General features: G+C 42.0%; 1 protein-coding gene across 1 annotated transcript in view; it reads right to left on the reverse strand.

The window, feature by feature from the left end:
- Pappa (pappalysin 1) overlaps positions 1 to 25,573 on the reverse strand; it is a 223,026-nt gene that overhangs the window by 18,828 nt on the left and 178,625 nt on the right. Inside the window, exons 16-20 of the mRNA XM_034502365.2 lie at positions 23,273 to 23,483; positions 21,951 to 22,122; positions 14,273 to 14,420; positions 10,699 to 10,808; positions 1,856 to 1,927 (exon numbers count right to left, since the gene is read on the reverse strand). Coding sequence (XP_034358256.1) covers positions 1,856 to 1,927; positions 10,699 to 10,808; positions 14,273 to 14,420; positions 21,951 to 22,122; positions 23,273 to 23,483 — 713 coding nt within the window. The remainder of the gene's footprint in view (positions 1 to 1,855; positions 1,928 to 10,698; positions 10,809 to 14,272; positions 14,421 to 21,950; positions 22,123 to 23,272; positions 23,484 to 25,573) is intronic.

Here is a 25,573-nt window from a genome sequence, read left to right on the forward strand (position 1 = left end):
CTCAGCAGTGATAGAGGGTCTTATGGCTCAATGCTGAGTCAAAGGAGGGATCAAATTCTGCTGTCACATTTAATGGTCAGACTGCCAGCTCAGCACAACGAGTGCCCAGGTAACTAAAGATGCCTTTCCCACAAACACAGCACTGATTCAGAGACATGAGAAGAAGCAATGGTGGCAAGGGCATGGCCATATTTTGCCATTCTGGATGAAGCCTGAAAAAAAAAATGGTAGTTCTTGAAGGCTGCCATGTTGCCTACCCTGAGAAATACATATATGATCACTAACTAGAGCAGAAAAAACTGTGTCACACCTAATGTCTTATGACGCTTATAGAAAATGGCTGTGAGCAGGTGACAGAGAGAAAGGAACTAAAAAACCAGCAGGCTAGCAGACAGAGTATCTAGGTTCATGTTCAACTCTGTGGCTATCATGCTGTACAAACATATATCAGTCTATAGAGCTCTGAGTCTAATTTTTCTGTTCATGTAGCAACCAGGTAGTGCTAGGTCATGTTAGGAATATTCTCAGTTTTGGAGTTTTACCAAATTCTCCTGGAAACAATTGCCTGGGTCTGTTTTTCTATCTTTTAAAGAATGATTTGATTTAGATGATCTCTTTATTTAAAGAACATTTCCAGTTAACATAGATTTTTCTGGGACATTATCAAGGTCATCTACCTGAAGTCAGAGACTATAAAGCTTTGCTAATCATTTGGGAATGGTTGTTAGACTCTTTTTTAGCTCCACCTGAGAAGACTGGGAGCACTTGTTTCTCTATATACATTTGTTAGGGACAGTGTGTTGTATCTTCTCAGGAATGTCAAGGAAGGGCCAGAGGGATGCAGAGAAATGGCTTTGGTTTGCATATAAGCCTTTCCTCAAGAATACAGCTGCATCCCAAGACCTTGCCTGCTGACCCCATTCCCAAAGTGTCACTGACAGAGCTAGCTCTCCATAATTCCAAGGCCAGGAAATGGCTGAACTGGGAAATCAACAACTTTGAGGGTCAGAAAGGATCTTCTGGTTAAACACAAAGGTTCAGTTAAAAGTGTCCAGATTATTTCTGGTACTGAAAGATTGGTAAATGACTAAGATGTGGAGATAGACAGAATTCACCTGGAAGCAAGAGTCATTAGGGAAATGGAAATTAAAAGAAAAATGACCTCATGTGGCACTATACAAGCTAAACAATGTTATCATTGCTATTATAGTACCTGCTATATTATTTGTGCTACATAAATATGGTTTCTGCTTCTTATTTGCCTTACATACATATGCACTTGTTGTGAGGGACTGTGCATATGTGTGCTTGTGCTTGCAAGCCTGACATTGATGTCACATATATTTTGCAGTTCCTCTCTAACTTATTTTTTGAGTCAGGGTCTCTTACTAAACCTCAAGTTCACTATATTTGACTGGCTGGCTTCAAGGATACTCCTGGATCTACCTCCCTGATGCTATGATTAAAAGTATATACCACATTGCCTGATGTTTGGTTTTGTGTGAGTGTTGGATCTGAAGTCATGTCCTCATGTTTGCATATTAATCACATTTTTGATTGACCATCTTCATATTTCCTGTGTTCAAATAATATTTATCTATGGACGTTTCAGAAAGAAAAGCTTGTCTTGGATTCTTAGAACTGTTATATACTCATTTGTTTTAGTAAGCTTCTTCAGACCTTTCTATCTGGATTCTATCATATGTAGAATATAATGATATTTCTGCTTCATTCCTAACAACTGTACCAATGCTTACGTATACTGCTTAGTAAGTGTAGCAAATTGTAACCATCAAAATCAAAACAACACCATAAGTACTTTTTCTGAGCTGAGACATCTCTTCTTGTGACTCACCTCACAGCCTTTGACACAGTGGATCAGAGCAGGGTGGGGATACCACTGGAGACCAGCAGTGCAGACAATCCTCTGCAGAGAGATGGAGAAAGGGATCAGGTAGGTTTGGGATTGGGAGGGAACCAACTTTTTGTTGGCAGCACATTAAACCACCTCATCTCTTTTGGACTATCCAAATCCTGACCTCACCCTGGTATTTACATGAAGAAGTTGCCCAGGTACTTGCAATAACAGGAATCCTAAGAATAAAATAATATTTATATTCACTGTATGTGTCATGGTTCTTTATTACTGTGGCAGGAATAAGGGTTAAGGAGAAGCAGACTTGTGGGGAAGGAAACACAAGCAGAAAAGCCTTTCAGAAAACTCCCGTTTGACCTTTGGATCATTGGGGACAAGGTAAGAGGAGAAGGATCTCTCTCTCTCTCTCTCTCTCTCTCTCTCTCTCTCTCTCTCTCTCTCTCTCTCTCTTTCCCTGTGTGTTTGTGTGTCTGTGTGTCTATGTGTCTGTGTGTCTGTGTCTGTGTCTGTGTCTGTGTGTGTGTACATTCGTGGATGTAGTAGAGAGTTAGAGAAAAGTAAAGAATAAGGCTTCTCCCAGTATAAGCACTTTCTCCCACAACAACCTGAGGATCATTTTTTTTTTTTTATTGGAACTTAGAGGATCTGTCTCTCCTTAAGAAGGCAGTGGTGGCGCACGCCTTTAATCCCAGCACTTGGGAGGCAGAGGCAGGCGGATTTCTGAGTTCGAGTCCAGCCTGGCCTACAGAGTGAGTTCCAGGACAGCCAGGCCTATACAGAGAAACCTTATCATGAAAAACAAAAGAAAGAAAGAAAGAAAGATGGAAAAGAAAAGAAAAGAAAAGAAAAGAAAAGAAGAGAATAGAAAAGAAAAGAAGAGAAAAAGAAGAAAGAAGACAGATTTGTCCACTCTGTTTTGAGTTCTAATAAATCCAAATATCTGAGTGCAGGAATGCAATTTTGTATCTGAAGATTAAGTGCCTGCAATGATGCTGCTAGATCATATAGTTATCTGAGAACAACAAGGCTAGTTCAGGAATAAGGGAACCTCTGTTGTGGAGCTTCAGGCAGTCAAAGAACCTTCTTGTTATCATGTTCTGCTGACAACTTCCTGAAGCTGCACACACTCTGGTTTCACAGAGAACTGGTGGCTCTTCACCGAAATACCTGTCCCATTTTGGCATCTGAAAAACCTCTATCAATCCTATAAATATCGCCACATCTCATTTCCTCCATGCTTTTCATAACCACATCAGACAGAACAATATCACACTCACACAGACACACATGCGTGCGTGCACACACACACACACACACACACACACACAGACCCACGTTCACACACACACATGTGCATGCACACCCACGTGGTACATTGTTTTAGCACTAATAATTATAATAATGATAATAACATTTAAAATAATTGAGTACATTCTTGGCATTAATTACATTGTGTATTAACTTATTTATTTCTTGCTACTAAGTTGTGAGGTAGGCATTAATCTTGTGCCATAGTAGTATAAACTTCCTAAACTCCATAGCTGTTAAGTGATGGAATCCAGGATTTGACAACACCAATTATTCCAGAAATTATTTAAGTTAACTTATTAAATAAAATCCAACGTGACAATATTTTGTAGCATAGATGAAAAATGAAAGACAGAGAAAACCAAAAAGATGACATAGTATCCAGAATGAAACAATCATCAATATCCTAAATGCACTCTTATAAAATTTCCCATAGAAGCCTCTTTTTTTCATGCAACATTACAACTGTTTCTTTAAGAAAATGAAATATATGCTTGTTTATGGAACTAAAGGTGGCTATGACTTGGACCAGCAATGGAAGTATGGAAGTTATATGTATGGGCATGGATTGCTCTCCTGGATGAGTGCCAGTTGGTTAATTTAATGAAGAAATGAACAGTCACATGGGCCAGAGAGTGGGAAATGCATGTGACCATCCTGTTTTCTCCCTGAGGGCAGACTTACATGAGAGCCAAAGTGTAATTAGTTTCTTGGCACACTTCTAACAGAGGAAGTCACATGACCCCAGTCTAAGACTAAGTAAGGTAACTTCTTCATTCTACAACACTTCAGGTTCACAACTTAGATATCCTTTCTTGGGACAGTACCCGACCCTCATAGATTACTCAGTAAATAGCTTGTTTCTTTTTTGTTGTCAATGAAACGATGGGTCCACCTCATAGGAGAGATCATTTTTTTTTCCAGTGGACAATAATTTCTCCACTTGTCTTCCTTACTTCTTGAGTGTCATAGTATCAGTGATGTCAGTCACAGTGTCTAGTTGGCATAGACTGAGTTAAAATTAATATCTTGTACAAAAAGCAAGATGTATCCACCATCTTGCCTCTGTTGATAAGTGTTGTCAAGGAATTTTGCCCTACCCACAACTCTTTTTTTTTTTTTTTTTTTTTTTTTTTTGAGAAAGGGTTTTACTGTATAGCCCAGGCTGGCTCAAGCTTGAAACATTCCTGCCTCAACTTTCCAAGTGTTGGCATTGCAGATCTCTGCTACAACACCAGGCTCACCACGGAATTTGAAATAAACATGAGTATGAGTAAAATTGAACTGCTGGAAAATTTATGTGAAATGTGTTCTGAAAACTGTGATAAGCTTGCTATGACACATTGAGATGGACATATAGTAAACCTGGCTTCCTGGACAAAGCACTTAAGCTTCTTGAGAGTGGATCCAGTTTTCAGATATCCCTTTATTCTTCAGAGTCAAGCGTAGAGCCCAACCAAAGAACGTATGAATGTCAGTATGCTCCACATTCATTTCTCTCTTAGTGGCCCAGTCATGGGGCCAAAGTGGACAAGCCCACCTGCTTTACTTCTCTGAGGAACTTGAACAAGACTTTCTTCTTTGAGTCCAAGAGTTTGTTCACAACTGAAACCCAGGGACATTGGAGAGTATTTAGTAAACGTTCAAGAAAAAGAAAACAGCCATGTTAGGATCCACCAGGGACTTGATAACCATGCTGCCCTCATTATTTGAGATCTAATTTCATCCTTCTGTAGGATTTTGTTGATGTGGTTGCACAAGGTTCTGTCAGTTGAGGTTTATTTGACGTTAGTTCAGAAAAGGGACTTTTGTGCTATCCACATGCGCCTATTTATCTTTCCAAGTATTTGGATTTTTCCGCTGCTACTCAAGGCTGCATACCCCACCTGTTTGCCACAGGGCCCCTCTGTGTGCTAAGGAAACTAAGAAAGGAGACTGGCAGTGAGAGCCAAAGGAGAAGGTAAGCTGAGTGCACCATGAATTGGGAGATCCTGTGGGGCCCCTCAAATGTCAGCCTTGTTCTTAGTGTCAATGAGACATCAGGCCCAACCAGAGTTATTCATATGAGGTCTTGTAAGAGCACTTCCATTTTCTGCTTTGGGATGGAGGAAGATTGGGCTATCTTTTCTTCATGACTGTAATTACCATCCTTACAACAACAGCAGAACCACAGAAGCCACCAGCAAAAGTTCATAGGTTTAAGTATTGCTTAGGAACTGAGGGGCTTTTAGAGCTTGATTGGGTCATAAAGGATCTGATATAATCAATGAACTATATGTTGATAAGTTTAAAATTTAGTAGACTCTTGGGAGGTAGTAGATACTTTAGAGGCAAGTCCGGATTTAAGGAAGTAGAAGCTAAGTCATGACTTTGAAGAATCTATATCTTATCCCTGATTCCCTCTGCTGTTTCTCTCTGACTCCTGTCTGCTATGATGTAAGCAGCTCTGAGACATCATATGTCCTTGTCATAATATTTGACTTCATAACCCAAGGGTTCCTGAAGCTCAGTGGTCAAGTTGCTGTGGACTGAAGCCTCCAAAGCTATCAGCAAGAAATAGACACATCCTCCTATAAGATTCTCAAATGTTTCTTCACAATGGTAAGAAGTGAATCACACAACCCCCCATCATCGTTAGCAGTCAGTCTCTATTCTCACAGCATGATTACCATCATCACCATCATAATCACCACCAAAATATTAGTGGTGCCACTATCAACTCAGTCAACAGCACTACCACCACCATCATCTTTGTCCTCAGCACAAAATCTTCTCTTAAGTGAATATTCTCCAGGCACAGTGTCTAAAGCATCCCACTGACACCTCCTCAGAACTCTGAGACAACTGTTTTGACTCTGGAAACTGAAGCAATATGAAAATCAACAAGTTGTTCCAATCACATGCATAGAAATTGACCATTAACGAGTAAACCTATCTCTGTCTTATTTCAAGGTCTAGACATTTAATGCTCCATTTTTCGAACCCATAAAATTAGTATTATAAAGTATCTCCTGTTTTGACTGATGGGAAAACCAAGGTTTGGGAAGGTAGAAAAGCTGTGAGACAGATGTAACACTAGGGAACAGCATTTACCTCACTGGGCTATGATGTTACAAAGTGATGGAGATGATATGAAAGAGCAATAGGAAACTACATAATTCATACTTCATCCATAAATGAGCATGCTTATTTCCTTTTCTTTTCTTCTATTCATCTCTTCCTTCCCTCCATTCTTTTTCTGGAAGTAACTATAAAAGCCAAAGACTCAGTCACCCAGAATACTTCGATACTTATGAAGCAGAATAATACCTTCTACTATGGGACACTCCTGGTATCACTAGCAAGGGGTGGTGTACACTGGAGACCTTCCTTAAAATAGGGAAGAATCTTCCATAATTCTAGATACCCTGTCTGGAATAGGCTCTCTCATCCAAAGGTTGTAAACCAGCGGTTTCCAGGCTACACAAGCCACAGAAATGTTTGTTTTGGCATACTAGTATTTTAGAGAGTTGAAATTATTCAAAATAAAAAGATATTTCAACATGAACAAAACCTATATTTATCACACACACACACACACACACACACACACACACACACACAGAGGAAAATGTGGCCAAATGAAGCCACATTTCTACATTGCTGTATTTGGCGAGAACCAACCTCAATCTGGAAATAGCTTTTTTAAACACAATATCTGAGTTGGGAGTGGAGACGCTGGTGAGAGGGTTAATGGGTAAAATGTTTGCTGTGAGAAACTGACAACATGAGATCAATCCTCAGAACCCATAATAAGGTGGTTCTGACTTCACAAGCTTGTTTTCTGACTTTCACAAACACATGTAGGAACATCACACACACACACACACACACATCATATACATGATGACAGCAATGATGTCTTTCATGCTTTCCTATAATTACTAGCATTTCCTTCAGCATATTCAGTACCAAGCTAGAGACATTTCCATCTATTCTTGGTTGTATTACCTCACTTTTTCAATTAGAAGAAGAGTATACTGCACTTGTGTCTCTGAAGAGTTTATGGTATATGTGCATCAAGGGTTGAAAAAAGAATAACCAACTTAATGCAAAAAAAAAAATGGTCTCTTTCACCATAAGAGTTAAACGTGCTCATGAATGAAACTCATAAGACACATACTGTATGAATCCAATTATATGAAGTTCAAAAATAAGTACCATTAACCTGTAGTGATAAATACATAAACACTGGTTGCTTTGGTGATAGAGGCATCACTTGGTAAAGGTCTGGATGGTCTTCTGACTATATGGAAAGTTTTATATTCTGATATGGTATTGGTTACACAGGCACACACAAGCATAAAAACTTACCAACCCTCATGCTTAATAGTAGTGTATAAATTTTATATTAAGGATATTTTCTCTACACCAATAAATTTTTAGTTTAAGTCAGGTTGTATATACAGGAGTGTTTGTTGTAGTTTTGTCAATTTTTCTGAGTTTCTGAAATGTTTCCAGTAAACAGTCTCGCTAGCAAAACTAATATGTTTCTGTGTATAAAATAACATACAGAGCAATATGTTCAGCTAGCTTCCCCATCCACCCCACCTGCCTGGATCTATTTGTGTTTGAGCTTTGAACATCTGACCTGTGCCTCTCATTTCAATAATGGGGAAATTGTAGCCTAGAAAAACAACAAGACTTGCTCCAGAACATGCAACATGAATGTGCCACATTGTGTTAATTATTTTTCTCACGTTTTTGATGAGATTGCTAACACAAGTAAAACTATGGAACTATTTACTGTTTACTGTACCTGTGGGCTGCATGGGCTTCAGAGGGGAAAACTGCTTGTGTTCAGTGATAAGCACTGAGAAGCCTTGACATTCTACACAATGGGAGTATTTACACCAGAGATATGGGAAATGCCACAAATCAGAGCTCATAGGTTTGCATGTGTATGTGTGTATGCACGTATATAGCCCTTCTTATTAAGCATTTGCCAAAACATCCCTTGCAAGCAATCAATAAATGCCTTGCCTTTGTTGTTATTCTACATCCCTCAGGAGCTGGAGGGGTGGCTACAATAAACTGCAACTTCATGGTGGTGGGTCCTTCTCTGAGATTTCATTTCCTCCACTGAAACAATGGGAGCCCAATTCCAGCTACTACATAGGGATGAATGTGGGGGTGGGGGTGTTAGGTGGGTGGGTGGGAGTCTGGGTACATGGCAGAGATGAATGGGAAATGACTGCTCACAGCAGGTATCTATTAAATGTCAGTTCTGGTCTAACACTCTTACCCTAGGACAAAGGTGGCTAAGTGGGAGTAGAACCACATTTCCCACCATCCTCCTCACAGGGGTGCATGGAGCCACCTCTTAAAAGACCTAGGAGCCATCCAAAACCTCCCTGGGCCTGGAGATGCCTGCACTAGCCTCCTCCTTTTTGTAACGCTCACTGCTCAGGGTGCAAGGGTGCAGCAGAGGTCAGCATTGCTGCCTTATTCCTGGAAGTCATCAATCTATGCCCTTCACCCCTTCACTTTTCCTACTTTTTTTTTCCTCTTGTATAATGAGGCCTCCAGAGACTGGTAGAGGTCTGAACCTCGTTACAGCTCTCTTGGTAGTCCAGCATCAACAAAGGCAAGCAAACCAGGGAAGGGGGGTGGAGGTTGTGACAGGCAGCGGGTGAGCAACTCAAGGAGGGGGGCAGCTTGCGGTCTTTCAAATCCCCAAATTTATTTCACTATGAATTACTACTGAATGCTTTAGTACTCAGAGTTCATAGAGGAAAAGGTAAAAATTCACTTAGTGAGTAAGAAAGGACTTACATAGGCGCTGGGCCAAGCATCGGTACTGAGTTTGTCAGGGAATTCTCTAGTGTGGGAAGCACTCCTTTTTTTAGGAACATGTGGAAAATTATGTGGGGGAAAGTGGTGGGAGATTCTACCAATCTGGAGTCCTGGTCAGTAGATCAGGATGCAGATCCATGTGACCTTGACCAGCTCTTCAGACTATAATCTTCAGGTTCCCTAGTGTAGAATAGGGGGCTTGAGCTTAGAGATTTCTGGCTTTCTGGGGTGTCTTACATGTAAACAGGATCTGTGGCTACTGCTGCATGTATTCAGCTACATCAAGCACACTGGGGCATCAGACTGAATCAGTCCCCTTATTGATCTGGTAAAGAATGAGGAAAGGTACCCTGAGGTGTAGGAGCCTGTTAAGCAATAAGGGTATACTGTAAAGATACAGAGAGAAAGGCAGATTGGGGGTGATGGAAGTGTAGAAGGGAAGACTGAACCTGATAAAAGAGCTGGGGAATAAGAGAACTTAAAACAGTGTTTCAAAGTAGAAGAAGAATACAAGTAATGCAAAGTGTAAAAAACAAAAGGAGAGGCAGGAAAAGGCAAGAAGAGAAGGAAGCAGGGGAAGAAGAAAATTTGGAAATTGGTGTAGTCAGATAGCTGAAGAGTCTGGCCAAGTCCCCATGCTAGAATGCTGACTAAGCCCTTGAAGAAAGTCTTCTCTCAGCTCATTTGAGAAACAATATATCCTGTATCAGGTTATACCAAGCTATACTGATCTCCATCTGTAGTAGGCAGGCAAAAAGCAGCTCCCAAATTCCAGACAGAAAAGCTGGTGGCTAGAGATACAGGTGAGACTTGTCTGCCCACACTCTGCTCCTGTTGCCCCATCTTGCTTCTCCAAGGTAAGGAGTCATTCTCTAAGGGATTCATGGAAACCTCAGAACTATGCTGTCTCAGAAGATGAGAGTAGGTCCCAAATCATCTCTGGAGCCCTTGACTGGTCAGGTGACACAAGAGGAAGTAGGAACCAATGGTTGTCTTCAAGGTCAGCTTGGTAGCATTATGGGGCATCAACTATCATCTGTCCAGGAGCCAGACATCCTGGTGCCATGGAAAGGTCAGTACTAAGAGTAAGCATGACTGATCACTCTTTCTTGGATACCTAAGATAGCAGATTTTGTGAGTACAGAGGATTGGCTGAGGTTTAAGTCATCCTGTATGCAGAACTCCAGATACCTGAACACAACATGAACTTTACTAACACCATGCTGGACCTTTCCTGAATATCCCATGGTGGTTGCATTCCACCAAGTAAGGAAAGTATTGGAGAAATTTGGAAGAGATTGAGGCAACTTAAAGTACAGTTACACTGAAGTGCTAGAGACACCAAGAAGCCTTATCCTTATGAGTACAGACTACCCAGGGAGACTGTAGAGTGGGATCCAGTTCTATGTCCCTTGCCTATGTGCACTTGTCTTAATTTCCTCACTAGTATACCAGGCACCTGGTGGAAAAATAAATGCAAGGCTTTTAGGGAAAAAGCCGATGAGGTGTACTAAACAATTAGAGATGGAAAAATTGTGGAAATATCCCTCAGAAAACAAATGTGGTTAATGAGATCCTACACACAGAAAGATGAACTTGGGTAGAGCAAAGGCATACTAGGAGCTCAACACGGCATTTTCTTCCCTGTTAGCCATAGCTAGATGAACTTAGTCACTCACCTGTACTCGAGTGGGGTTCATCCAATGTGGAATGTCACGCACTGTCAAGTTAGCTGGCAGGATGATGGACTCGCTGTTGTGGTCCAGGCACGAGGTGGCACACTCTGACCCTAAAGAGAAGCACAAGATAAAGTAATGGCTCAGCCACATCTCCAAATACCTATGGGCACCATGTTCATGGTAGGCACTGTTTCTTTCTCTTTTTTCCCCAGTTGATTTGGCTAACACCACAGGCAGTGGAAAGGAGAGGATTCCCTTGGCAGAGTCACCTCAGATCACTTTGGCTCCATTCACCTGCCTCTGATCCAGTTTACAACTATCACCATAGTGACTAGCCAAGAGCTTAACTTTTCCATGTATTGTCTCCACCAGAAAGCCTGTCCAGTCCTCCCTATAAGCCACTCACTGCAAAAATAATGGACCAAATCTTTCTAGCAAGTAACCTTTTCAATGAGCAATTCTAAACATCTCTTTTCAGACATATACATGTACAACACACATACACACACACACACACACACACACAGAGAGAGAGAGAGGCAGAGAGAGAGAGAGAGAGAGAGAGAGAGAGAGAGAGAGAGAGAGAGAGAACTTATCCAGAGCCCTCCTTGTTAGCATATTAATATCTTCTTCCATCTAAACGAAAGGGGCAACCATAACCTTGGGACACTGAGTCCAGAAGAAGAGATGTCTTTGATCCTGCCAGGTTTATGTCATTCCACTTTACTGAAAATCCAGCACCATGTTGAGACAGGTGTCTTTGCTACCATTTCTTAGGTAAGGGAGTCAAAGCACAAGAAAGTCAACTTTCTCGGATGCCATGCAAAAGTCCCAGGCTTATACACAGATCTTCTTCTAACTTTCAGGCTCAGTGATGGGTAAACTAGAGCCACAAATGGAAACAATGGAAAGGTAGCAATGGGGAGGCAAAGAGACAAGTGAAGGACCATGCAAAAAACAAAAAATGAAGACACAAAAAAATACAACCAAATGATGACTATTAAGAATGGGGGACAGATGCCACTGAGCAGAGAAATTCTGTGACACACCATTTGTTACTGTGAAACCAATTCTAAATGATGGACTGGGAATTGGGACTATCTTGTACCTTACTGGTACAAATTGGCATAATTATGCTCTAATTGTATTTTGAGAGAAAAGTTTTGAGGAAGGGTGATATGTAGGAGGAGCTAAGGTGGGAGGAATACCGAGAGGACGAGAAGGAATAAAGAGAGGAGGAGAAGGAGAGGAGAAGCTAGGTGATGAGAGAGAGAAAGAGAGGGGGGATATCGAGGCAGATGTTCATGTGTCTCCACCAGTCAAAGATAGTTGATATATCTAGGTTGGGTATTGAATCACACTTCTGATTGAGCATTACCAAACTTATAAAGCCTTTGATTAACATTTTTAAAAAGTGTATAAAAGCAAAAAGGAAAAGGGGGCATGGGATAGGGGTTTTCTGGGAGTGTGGGGGGGAATGGGGAAAGGGGATGGGCATCTGAAATGTAAATAAAATATCCAATAAAAAATATTTTAAAAAGGAGTATTGAGAGAGCAGAGATGAAGCAAAGCTGTAATGATAAAATTATCTTGGAAAAAGATGTTTCCTCTGGGTAATATACAATGGCATTCTATCCCAAGAAATGGAGAAAAGGTATGATGGGAAGAGGAAAAACTGATTGTTCTTGGACATTGTCTGTCCCTCTCTCTTTCCCTGTTTCTTTTGTTCCTTCTTGCTCTGGCTCCTCTCCCACATGCCTGACTCAGGACCAAGCTGCAATATTATACTATATGAGCCACAGTTGGTGTCATCAGGGAGTGCTGATTTTACCAGGCCCTTGCTTCTTCCTCCCAGGAAGGGAGTGACTTTCCCAGGAGCTCATGACAGGCACACATGCTTGAGGAAGGATCAAGAGAGGATCAGAGTGACTCCCGGTGGGTCTTCAGTCACAAGTTTGACCCCTACCTTGCCCTAATACAAGGTTTATAAACAATCCCCTCTCCATAGGGAAAAGGAATTCCTGGGCTAAATGAGAGCTATTAGAGCGTAAGGAATAGGAGAGGGAAAAGTGATATCCCCTTCTCTTTCTGCTTTCCTATTATAGGTTCCCACCCACTGATTGACAACTTTATACTATCCATAGGATGAGCGTCCAGGCTACCATGGGAACATGGGTTTGAAGAGACAGGAAAGCAACATAAGACTAGTATCATAGGAATTTTCTCTCTTTCCTGCTTTGACTGTATAAAAGTCCCACTGGGTGAGTGATGAATACCACAGTCCATCTTTTCCTCTGTCTCTAGACTGTTCTGTCACAGGTGTCTACAGACATGCACACCCATGAGGAATAATGGAAAAGAAGATAGGTTGGCCTTGGGATACAGCCGCCACTGTTTCAGACATTGGTTGCTGCAACTAGAATGCTTATGTGACAAGGCTCCACAAGCCCTCATTTCTCCATAGTTCTTCTGGTTGGGCCCCCTTAGTGGTTCTGTAAGATCTTGATCAGAGAGAGCATACTGGGTGTTTGCTGTATTTTGACCCTGGCAGGAGATAATGTCTTAAAGAAATGTGGAGGAGTGCTAGGGCTTGCTCTAAGTTCAGATTGCCACAGATTCTGCTGACTTTCTGTTTCCATCTTCAAAAAGAGATGGACAGCCCTAGACACCTTCTATGTCCAACCACAGACTTTTTGCTCCTGGACACAAAGTGACAATTCTCAGCATGCTTCATAAAGGATTTGTTGGCTTTGTATATTTCCAGATAACCTTCTGTGCCAGACATTCCTGGAAATATTCCTACAAATCACACTGGCCCTGAGTAAGGACACTCAATTCCCTGGAAATCTCACTTTGGTTAATTAGAAAATCACCTTAATGGGGTAAGATGCCCTTTGGTCAGGTTCTATATGCTCTAAGTTTCCTCACAGAAGCCATGCACACACATACAAACTGAAGGTTGAAAAAAGCCATTTATTCTCTAAAAGTGGCCAGGAAGAGAGGTGAGCCTTTGTAGTAAGTCAAAACCTCAGGACTTGGTCAAGTTCCCTTGTCCATTCTCGGTTTTATCTCTCATCTGTTAAAGTTGAATAAAAGGATCAGTAATGATGCCCTTTTGGGAACCAGAGTTTGGGAACCAGCACCAAATGCTCTTGAGTGCTATGCATGAGGTATATTCTATAACTCATCATGAAAACAGCCACAGTGGATCCTGTATGCTGTCATACTTCCTGCTCATTGGTCTCTTGGTTTCAGCTTCTTCTCCCTAGAAAATGTGACAAAGTCTAGCAAATCTGTGGGTAAGCATCAGTTCTTCTGGGCGCCTCTTTGTCCTTGTTCGTCATTAACAGCTTTTCTGTACAGCTGTGCACGTTTGCAGTTGTATATTATATAGTATAAGCTGGACCCTGTTCCTGAGTCCATCGGTGGAAAGACAGAGTTTGTTTCATTCTTCTCTCTCTCCCTCACAGAGTCAGATTTCATATGGATATAAGCTCAGAAATGTACCAGGCACTAGCCCAGGCTCATGGATGGACATGCATATGCCACTGTTCTCCATCTAGACCCATCTTACCTATGGCATAGCCATCAGGACACTGCAACTTGAGGTTACTGTTGAGTTGGTTTGGGGCTGAGCACTGGCCTTGCATCTCTCGGCAGACATGGAAGGAACCACTCCAAGTGCCATCTTTCCGGCAGTGAATGACATTGCTCCCACGGCCCTGAACACCAGAGAAACACACTTAGGACACGACAGACTCCAGCTGCACAAAAAACATGCATCTCAGAATGAAAGATGAAACAATGTGTCATTTCCCCACAGGCTTAAAAGTTGTTCCAAAATAACTTGTTACTAATAGCTGGATCCTAGTCATGTTGAAATAAGGGTATTGTTAGAACCTTATGGAGAAACTGAGGACTCAGAGGAAAAGAAGCTTGCTCCAGTCTTCCCAGACTGAGTAACTCCAGGGTTTACTAATTTCTAGACTAATGGTCTTTAGGAAATTCCATCTGCAGTAATTGTGCCTTATATTTGTTGTGTGTTGTTTCTGTTTCTATTGAGAAGTCAGAAATCCACCATCTACTCTTCCTAAACAAACAATAAAATGTAAGAGTCAGGCAGGGCTGTTATAAAAAAAGCGGTAGCTGTGCACTGTGCTTTCTTTTTAGACCACAAGGAAGCATTCCAGGTGAGAAGCTTTCTTTTCCAAGGTTCTTTCAGCCATGTTGACCACAAGAGGGTTCAGAGGGGGTTATGTGTATCTTTATTCTTGGTTCTTTAAGGTAAGCAACAGGTAATTCCTCATTCTCCCATAAGCAAGTAGGAGAGTGCAGTTTGAAGATATACCCTTTCTTTATGACCCATTCAACATGTGAAACCATATCAGACCACAAGTTGAATGGGGTTCCCAGAAGGCAAAATAAGAAAAAAAAAAAAAAAGAAAGAAAGAAAGGAAGGGAGGGAGGAAGGAAGGAAGGAAGGAAGGAAGGAAGGAAGGAAGGAAGGAAGGAAGGGAGGGAAGGACATTCCTGAAAGAGAGAAGCTAACACAAATGCAGGACAGTGCCAGTGCAGCGCAGGACAGCCACAGGTAACCGTGGCTGAGGGAGATGTGGTTCTGTTGCGATGTGAGGGAGGAGTAAAGGAGAGCAGAGTGCAGCAGGTGTGAATCTTTGCTGCTGGCTTCAGGAGACAGGATTCCACTCGAGAACAAGTGGAGAACTACCATTTCTGGATAGATCAAGAGGCTCTGCAGGGGACTGGATATTGCCTTGACTCATCTCTGTGTCCTCAAAGCCTGTCAGTAATGTATGCCACTCAGTCTATCACTTGCCTCTCTGCAGATGCATTTGTTCATTTAGACTAGTTGCTTAAATAAAGCTGAGATGAAGATGTAGATATTTTAATTAATCAGGAAATAAATGGATGCATGTCCAGAAAACATAAAGGCATAAATGTCTTAACAAATGAATGAGAGTAAACAATGAATGTCTGGGGGATAAAATGTGAAAGGGTTGATATGAGCTGACACTGCCTTGTCTTTACACACACACACACACACACACACACACACACACACACACACACACACACACACACCAGCTGCTTGGAATCAGGACTGAAAAGAGAAAGGGGCCCCTCTTGAGGTCTGCCCTGGGCCAGCAGGAGGTAGGCACCACTACTAGAGAAGCCCCTGACTATGGGAGAATGTGGCCCATCTGAGCTTGCAGTTATGCAGAAACTAAGACCTCTTTCAGTGGCTTGTTGTGGGCTTGTGGCAAGCTTAGGCAATTTCATGGGACTTTGGAGATCTTGGACTCTCCCTCTTAGAGCCCCAAGCTCTAAGCCCCATGATCCTGCTGGGTCCTCAGGGGAGTAGGAAATTGACCCCAATTTCCTGGATCCTTGGCCTGGGACTATGATGCATTTGGCCTCCAGCCTCTCAAGGCCTGCAGACCTCAGCACTACGTGGGCCAGAGTTGGCCGAGGAGCAAGGTTTGCAGCAGAGGATGTATTAGAGCTAACTGGAATCTACTCAGGGAGTTTCAAATCCCAGAGGCCTCGCTGTGGAAGGTGGGAACATAAGGTACTGGTCTTACATTCTCAAGACTTTCCCCCTCTCTCTCCTTCTCCTGCTTGGTTCATCTGGTGCTTTCTGTGGCTAAATCTGCCTTTAAAATATGGCAACCACCTGCTAAGACATTTTAGCCTTCAGAAGAAGGCAAGCATGTGGGCTAGCACTCCCATAGTGTCCATATGGGATGCAGAGATTTTTAGCCCCACCTCTTGGCTACACATGTGCCCTTCATTCTACTCAAGTAAACACATCATTCCCCTGCCTGTATCTCTGGCTTGCCATGCCTCACACCTTTGCCTGTGCTGTTCCCTCTAAATGACAGCTTTGCTGGAGCTTCTAGATGCTCTGGTCTCTGCTAGGGCTACTTCCTGTTGTGCTCAGCACTTGCTGACCATCTGACAATGAGGATATCCTTGCTGACTGCTGTGTCTAATTTGAGCACAAATGAGCCAATGTAGTTGAGCATCCAATCTGAGAGCACTACTTCTGTGGGTGTTGTCAGTGAACCAAACCAACTGAGTGTGTTTGATTCCAAATGTACAAGCCAAGTCCCAGCACAAGACATGACTTTACCTGCTAAAGAAAAATTTGTAACAAGAGAACTGTGCAGCCTTCACCAAAACTGCATTCCTCTCTGTGCTTATATATGTCTATAAAAGTCATGTTCCACTCTTTATACCCCTTATCTCTTTAGCCAAGAAAGACACAGAGCTGAAGCTGTTTACAACTATTTTATTGGAACTACGACATGCTCAATGCTCTAAAGAATCATTTTGACTACTGGGTGGAAGAGAAACTGTATTCTATGTCAAGTCTGAAAACTGAGGCTCACTATAGGAAAAAAAAAAAAAAAACAAGCAATGGATGCTACAGTGATCGTTACCACTGCACCAGTTCAAATGTCAGCTCTACACTATTTCAGCTCTGTGACCTGAGAGAGTTTATTCCATGTACCTGTGTCTCGGTTACTTCAACTGTTAATGGACATGGAGTCTTTGACCTAAAGGACTCATCATGACAACCAAGGAGTCAATTTATAGAAGCGTTTAAGATCTAACATTCGTACACAGAGCTATGCATTAACCATGACTATGGCTCCTAACTTCCCTGTTGCAATCACTGTCTCTAGGGAACTCAGGAATCAAGGCAACCCTTTCCTACAGTAGAAGGGGAACAAACAAACAAACAAACAAACAGGAAAGAAAGACAATGGGTGAAAGAAAAAATAAGGCAAACCATGGGTTCTTAACCCAGAGGGTTCTTAAAGCTTCAAGGTCACCCAGAGGCAGGTGGCAGGCGACAGGATGAGCATCAGCTATGGAAGTCTGCATTAACCATGTCCTTCCTACTTGTATAGCACAGCATATACCTCCTTCCCTCCAAACCTTTTCCGTTTCTGCATGTGTAAGTACAACAGAAATACCGAATGTATTCATGTGAAACAATCAGTATGAAGCAGCCATGCAAAAGTCACGAGCATCTCCAGGAGTAAGGGTGGGCTAGAAAAAGACCACTTGTGCTATTATTTGGTTTGAGACATGGCTCTGCTGGTAACTTGTGTGGCTTTCCTTTCCAGGTGTCAGTAGAGCCATCTGTAAGCTAAGTGGATTACATGACAATCTCTGAGCATTTGCCAAACTCTAATGACACATGATTCTGCAATTTTTCTTTTTCTCTCAAGGTAACCCTGAAACAAGATACCGTTTCTATACCCATAGAGTGTACCACCATGGAACTCTGTGTCCATGGAAGAGCTCATATAATTTGAGCCAGCTCTGTGCTATCATTGCAGAAAGGACTACATAGCCACCTTCTGTCTTCCTTGCAAGGAAATGGGTATGCTGTTGATTCTACTCTTCTCCTTTTCTTCCAAGAACTTCTGCTGAGTTCTGGAAACCCACTATTAGATGTACTACTTGGCCTATGAAGCACTTAGCCTGATCCTACCCAAAGACTGGCTACTCCTCTAACCAGTTGCAAAACTCTTGCAGAGTTTTTACTATGGCCTGGGACTACATTATCTCTCCACACATTCAATACTTTCTAAGTTCCTTTAAATCTAGAGGGGATTAGCACTTCTCACTTCTTGCCAGCTGTCTGGAGAGCAAACTTCACCCTTTGCCACCAGCCTGCCCTGGAAGTGTCTGAGTATGGCTGAATAGTCTCAATACCACCTACAACCTCAGAGTTATAGGCAAAGATTTAGACACTGTAGGTCTTTCTTCTGTATCTGTAAGTGGGGAGATGGTTGCTTTTGGGGGTGTTTGTTTTAAACTATCAGATTTAAAAAAAAAAAAAAAAAAAAAAAGGTCTGTTAACACCAGCCTGGCTCCTTTAAAATCATCACATTAGAAATGAATGTTATGATTATTTAGGCTTTCCAACATGATTTAGTGGGATGGGAGCACTACAAACGTCAGAACTGAAGTGTTGAATATCTAAGTATAAGTAGGACTATGTACCTTTAAGTGTGAACTCTGTGGCTCACACCTAAAATCTCAGCACTGAGGAGTCAAGGGAAGAAGGGTTGGCATGAGGTCAAGGAGGCCTGTCTGAACTACCCAGTGAGATAGTGTATCAAAAAACAAATAGGTAAAATACCATGGATGAGAAAAGGTCTCATGTTTCAAGTAACCAAGGCTTGCCTCAGACTCATTGTGTAGCCAAGGCTAGCCTCGAACTGTTGTTAATCTTTCGGCCTCCAATTCCCACATGTAGGGATTAATTACAGGCACTAACATGTATACCACACATTTTAAAAAATGTTGTAATATTAAGTGTAGTTTAATATTTAACTACATGGATATTATAATCATATTCTAAGAGTTTCAGTGACTTGTGTCTGGAGACACTGAACAGATCAGGTAGACACAGGTCTACACAGGTAGACATAGCAAGATAAGAAGTTTACAAAGAGATTATATGGATGTGTCACTTTTGTGACTCTGGGGAGGTAACCATCATAAGGCTATCTTTCAATCTGTTGCCTGTGTTTCTGGGGTTCTATGGAAGCTTAAGTCAGAATCAGAGGTCTCTCTACTGCTATGACCATAAAATCAGGCTAGTCTATTTGTGTCTTTCTGGGGGCTGCTGCTTACTGTGGCATTGGCTCCCTCACCGCGCATCTCTGGATTTACCTGCATCTATTCCGTTTCCACCAATAAGTTACGAGGCAAGCTTTGTTATTTCTCCACATGCTACACACAGGGAAACTGAAACTTGATGGGTTAAGTAACTTGTCCCTCAGTCGAGAGGTAAGGTAATAAAGTCAGCATTTGAACTCAGAGCTCACATCCTACTGTCTCCCTTGGAGGACTGAATGAAGTGGAAACGTTAAAATTCTGCCAGTAGTAGGAGTGGAGGGGGTTTATGACTCTCCCCTGTAGGAGCCTCTGCCCTTCTATGCCAGGATCTGTGACTTGTTTGGAAAGCTAAGAATCTCTGTTCCATGTAAGCCATGGGATTCAAGAAGCATGGGCCTTGAGTTCCTGCTATGTTTACAGGCAGTGAGAGGGAATCTGAGGTGAACACTGGCGTTGGCTCTTGGGCCCTTGGTCTGAGGGTAGAGGAAATTCATTCTTAGTACAAACTAGAAACGTCAATTGTATAAAGAGCCCATTTGGCACACACCCCCTCTTTCTTTGAGCTGACAAGCCATACCCTGCTCCTTCGAGTCTAGCCTCTCCACCCACTGCCAAACAGCAACACTCCAGTCCTCTGATGAATTTACATTTTCCTCTCCTTTAAATACAAACTGCCCATGAAAGCTACTTGGCAGGCGGCAGGCAGACTGGGTTTCAGTTTGATAACATGGCCATGGCCAGAATATTATTTGGCTCAGGGATAACTGTTAGCAACAGTTTTATGTGAGGGAGCTAAAGGGAAGTTGATTAGTCTTTGAAGAGGCCATGGCAATCTTGGTCCCTGCTTTTTTCAGGACTTCACCTTCCTAGATGTTGGAGGACCCACATGATTGCCAGGAGTAATTCCCAGGAGTGACCACCAGCACACTATAGTAGCCCTAGACAGATGTGAATATATGATGCTCAAGAATTGGAGGCAATGCCTACAAAAGTCAACTTATCCACAGAAGAGGCACCAGGTTCCTAATTAGACTGTCACTTCCTACTGACCTACTAGGTGCCTGGCACCATCCTAAGTGCTGAAGGCATAGAGTTATTGGAAGAGGCAGTGGAAGACTTTACAGCATTTTATAGTACTACTGTGAAATAAATTACAAACAGCATGGTGGCTGATGCTATGAGTTGATAACAGGAGGTAGGTGATGTTGAGTCCAGGAGTAGATGGGACTTGAAGAGGACTCTTAGAAGAAGGATTACTCAATGCTAAGAATCACTAAATAAAATAGGCTTCTAGAGAAAAAATACAGCTCGGAGAGCTTACAAAGAAGATACTGGAAGTCCTACCTCTTAGAGGGGTGGAAGACAAATAGCCAGACCTCAGGACCAAATGAGAGAAGTGCTTACCGTAGATTCATAGATAAGATAGGAAACCTGGGTCTTCTGGAGTGGAGATGGGGTCTGAAATAATGCCTAATAAGGTTGAATTGTACACCAAGGGAACAAAAAGATGCTGGTCTAGAAAGGCTGGAAGCCAGAGACTTGAGATGACAAAAAAAAGACATGCTCAACAGGCTGCACTATGGGGGAAAAAGACTATGATGGTTGTTTTTTTTTCCTGTTATTAGAGTGGTTGCTTTGGGTACAGAGTGAACAGCTTTAGGAGGTATTTTGGGAAGACTGGGTATGCCTGGGAATAGTCTAAATGTGGGAAAAGGAAGAAAGGGGTGCTAAGGGTATTAGTTTTGCAGTGTTTGGTATTTGGAGGCTAAGAAATAAAGAACAGTGAAGACTTCAACCCTTAGAAGTATAGGTAGCTATATTCCAGCTTCACCTGGCTGGTGATCCTTGCACACCCATGAGTGGCAGAGTTGACCCATCAAATCTGAATGGTGGGTTCTGTGGAAATGGAGTTTCTATGGACTTCTGCATTCTTTTCAACTTTCATTTTGCTTCTGCGCCTCCCTACTTGTCCAACCAGGTAGCAGAGGTTGGATATAGAGGCTGAAGCAAGTTTTTTCACAAAGTCCCTTCAGCGAGGCAGGCGGGAGCAGTGGACTTACTCTTTAGTTACATATGGATTGACATAAAACTCAAATCCATGCTGGCTTTTTCTGTTCTCTTTTGTTCCACACTGTGCTCTGAAGTGTTCTCCCAACCTTATGAAAACCCTGTCAATAGGCTTCCAGGGCCAGCTGATGTCTGATGGCTGCCTTGTATATACAAAAGCTTTAAGAAAAAATGTGTGTAGTAGAAAGTGGGCAGAGCTGATCAAAGTCCCAGGCACTCCTATCAGAATGAGGTAGTGGATGAATCTTAACTGCTAAGAGGGCATACATGTGTTTCTTTAAGTATCTAATAGTTTTTAATGCTTAAAATCGCAAAGAAAAAAAAAATCTCTGAATAAAATAGGCCTGTAGAGAGAAAATACAGCTCACAGATCTTACCAAAGAAGATACTAGAAATCCTGGTTCTCAACTTCTACAATGATGATATTATCATTTTATAAGCTTGGCTGTGTAGATAGAGCCCTGGATATAGCACTTGTTAAGTAGAGTAGAGGGAAGAAGGCCCTCAGGTTTCAATGGGCTTACCTGGGAGGCATCACTGTCTTCACATTTGATCCTACACTCACTATTGAACTGGAAGCCATTAGTGCATTGGTAGAGCCCATAGAATTTGGGTGGAGGTGGGTCACAAGTCACCGGCACACAAGTTCCCTCTTGCCAGCTGCCATCTTGAGTACATTGAGTCTTGAAGGCCCGTCTTTGGGAAAGATGAAGGAATAGTCATTGTCAGGATCACATAGTCTGAACCTGAGCACTAACAGAGTCTACCCTACCATTGTCTTCATATTCCTAATTCTTTGCCTGTATGAGGAATGCAAGAGACATGCATGATGGAGACCCTACAGAAAGCAACAACTGGTCACAATGCAGAGCTGTGGAGCCCAGTACCAAGTGGGACACCACTCCTACTACATCTAAGGCTTAGATCATTGCAAAACCAGAGAAGGAAAGGCTGTAAAACAAGGGGAACAAGAAGTTTGCTATCATATTTTTGTCTTCTAGAAATATCAAGGTAGCACCATGAACTTCCAACAACAGGGTTGCTTAAATATGACCTAACCAAGGATGGCACCACTAGACTGCTAACATTTAAAGGGGAAGCTTATGACCTAAAGAATGCTGGGAAGAAGACAAATAGTTTTCCTTCTACAAATACAGATAGATATATAGATAGAGATGTGGGTATGTAATGTTATATTAACTGAACAGACCATATTTATGTGTGTGTGTGTCTGTATATACATACATATATGCATATGTATGTATATATATATATACAAATGTGTTTAAAAAATAATTCATCATAAATTTGAAAACAGCCAGGAAATATAACAACGGCAGGTTTTAGAGAGATCAAAGGGAAAGAGAAATGGTATAATTATATTATAATCTATAATAATAATAATAATGAAGGAAGGAAACCATATCTATTGAACAATAATTTTGGAGGTAGGCAGGTTGTCATTCAAATGTGGTTTGGGACAAAACTCAACCCCCATCAGCCCCTTGTCTTCTCTTTTCCTTCCAGTGTGTCATGATGGGTGCCTGTACAATGGTGATGCACTCAGTATTTCTTAAGCAAGTACTTTGTGCAAGGCATTTTTGCAACTTGTTCTGCATTATGACAACACAGTCTTCATACTGCTGCCAAAATAACAGGAAGCCTGAGAAAACTAAGCCACTACCATGATAAAATACTTACTCTTCCATGTCTTTTCTATAGGCTAGAATGGGATCCTACTTGGTCTGGCCTTCAGCAAACCTGGAAATGTTTCCTTCCAAAGAGGTAGCCAGATCTGACTCTGACCCTTCTTAAAGTTCATGAGTATGTTCCTAGCAGCACTTACTTCTTGGACTTCCGAGATGAGCCAGGAACATGGTATCCAGGTTTGCACTTGTACTTGCAGAAGGAGCCCACCTTGTGTTTGTTCTCTCGACACCGGGCTGTCTGTAGGTCTGCATTAGGAACTGGGGGTGGAGCGAGGCACATGAGCTCACACAGGGCCTCTGGGAAAGACCACAGTCCATCTTCCATACAGGTCAGAAAGCTGTTGTTGCCTGGAAGACACAGGCAGACGAGGTTAGCAGAGGAATGAGTCCCCTGACAGCTAAGATAACACATGAGCTGCCTGGATTTTAAGCAACTTGAGGTCTCCAAGGATTCCTGGTTAGAATTCCAATGCCTTCCTCTAAGAACTCAGTGTCTCTGGAATGTGCTGGGCAGTTATTGCAAAGCAGGCAGCCATGGAAGCTAGGCTTAGCCAGTTTTTACAGTGCATTAAAATCCAAACCAGCCTCCACCTCATATGCTGCATAGGGAGAAAAAAAAAAGAGAAAAAAAAAAAAAAAAAAAAAAAAAAAAAAAAAAAAAAAAAAAAAAAAAAAAAAAACAAAACTCTTCCTGGGCCTGTATCATCCCTGTGCCCTGCAGGTGTATGTCTTTGCCTGAGACAGTGGGACCAGCCTAAAGGGTGACAACCCCACTAACAGGGATCTTTATGACCCAGGGGTGCCTCTGGGGCTGGGCCCTGTACCTGTCCTGGCTTCTTCATGCCTGGATGTGACTATACCATCTTTCCAGGAGGGATTTTTTTTTTTTATTCAGATCCCAGTGCTCAGGGAAGTTCTTCCAGAGAAGCTGAGAGAGCATTACTTCCTGCCACAAGCACTAGGCAGCTCTTATACAGTGCTGATTGCCTTCAGGATACTTGCCTGATAGGGGTCAGTGGCAATAAAAGTAAAAAACTAGAAGCTAGGCTTTTCATTGCCAGCTCATGTATTATGAAGGCACAGCCATTCTCAGACCCAAGACAGAGGAGGACCTGCAGTGGGTGTTTCTCCACTGACTCTCTTCTGATTGGCTAATACCAAATGCGGTTTGCAGCCAGTGCTGGAAGCACATGGGAGTCTCTGGATTCGAAGGAGGGTGGGGAGACCATCAGTGACAGGAAGCAAACTGACATTTATTGAGCAGTTACTATGCACAGAGCACTTTTGAAATGCAGGGAGCTTAGCATGCTAGTTCTCATTTGCAAAAGGAGGGGATACCTTGATCAAGCTCATACAACTTGTGAATAGTAAAAGACAAATGTTCAAAACCAAGTTTGTCTAACTACAGGTAGAGTTGTTTTATACAATAAGAGGTTGTGTCTGTATGTTCAGCAAAACCTTTCTTTTCCATGCAGGATGGCCCAACCTTAATTTTTGTATCCACAGGAAGAATGGAGTTTTTTTGTCTTTCCAAAATTCAGATTAAATTACAGCGACATTCTTAAAAAGTGTCTATCAAAGTGCCATCAATGTCTTGGTTTGCTCATTAACCTGTACCCTTCCTTCCTCCCTCTCTGTTAACATCACACTTACACAAGAATGTCAGACGGAACACATGTGAGATGCACAGAGGCCGACAATACGTCAGCCAACATCTGGTTAGTGCTTGTGGCATGCCAGGTACTTTATAAGTTTAGGAGCAAAGCAATGAGTAAAACGAGACAAAAATAACACAAATGCAGTGCTTGTTATCTAATGGTATATGAAGAAGCATGACAAATTGTCATCAAATATGAATTCTTGGAAGTAGTGGCAAGTACTACCTAGGATAAAGCGAGGAAAGAAGAGAATTGCTTCTCAATTTTATGTATAATACTCTGAGTCTTCTCTTAATTTCCTGTAATTCCCTTCCTCGTCAGTGTGGTTCATCTGGATGGGATGAAACAAGTGTTTGCAAACCCCACAGAAAATGCTACCTGGTAAGCTATAATACTATATAACTAGATAGTTTCACAGCCCATAGAAAGAGAAAAGGGTGAAAGGATGATTCATTGAGCTTGCATCAAGGCAACAGAGACAGGAATATCCATATATTGTTGTGGGTATTAATTATTGTGGCAAGTTTCTCGGAATGTCAGATGTATCAGTAGTTTGGTAAGAGTGGTGCCCTTTCCAAATTGCTCAAGGGTGATAAAAAAAAAAAAAACATCCACTACTAAAGTGTAAGTGCATTTACCAACGTTTTGGGGCTGTATCAGCTATGAATGCTATAAACTGTGAAATGAAGGACATAGTTCTTCGTTGTGAGATGATATGAGGATTGCAGAATGTTAACCAAGAGGAAAGAATCAAACAAAAATGGCCATTCTAGGAGAGAG

Source organism: Arvicanthis niloticus, chromosome 5, assembly GCF_011762505.2.
Source record: "Arvicanthis niloticus isolate mArvNil1 chromosome 5, mArvNil1.pat.X, whole genome shotgun sequence".
Taxonomy (NCBI): Eukaryota; Metazoa; Chordata; class Mammalia; order Rodentia; family Muridae; genus Arvicanthis; species Arvicanthis niloticus.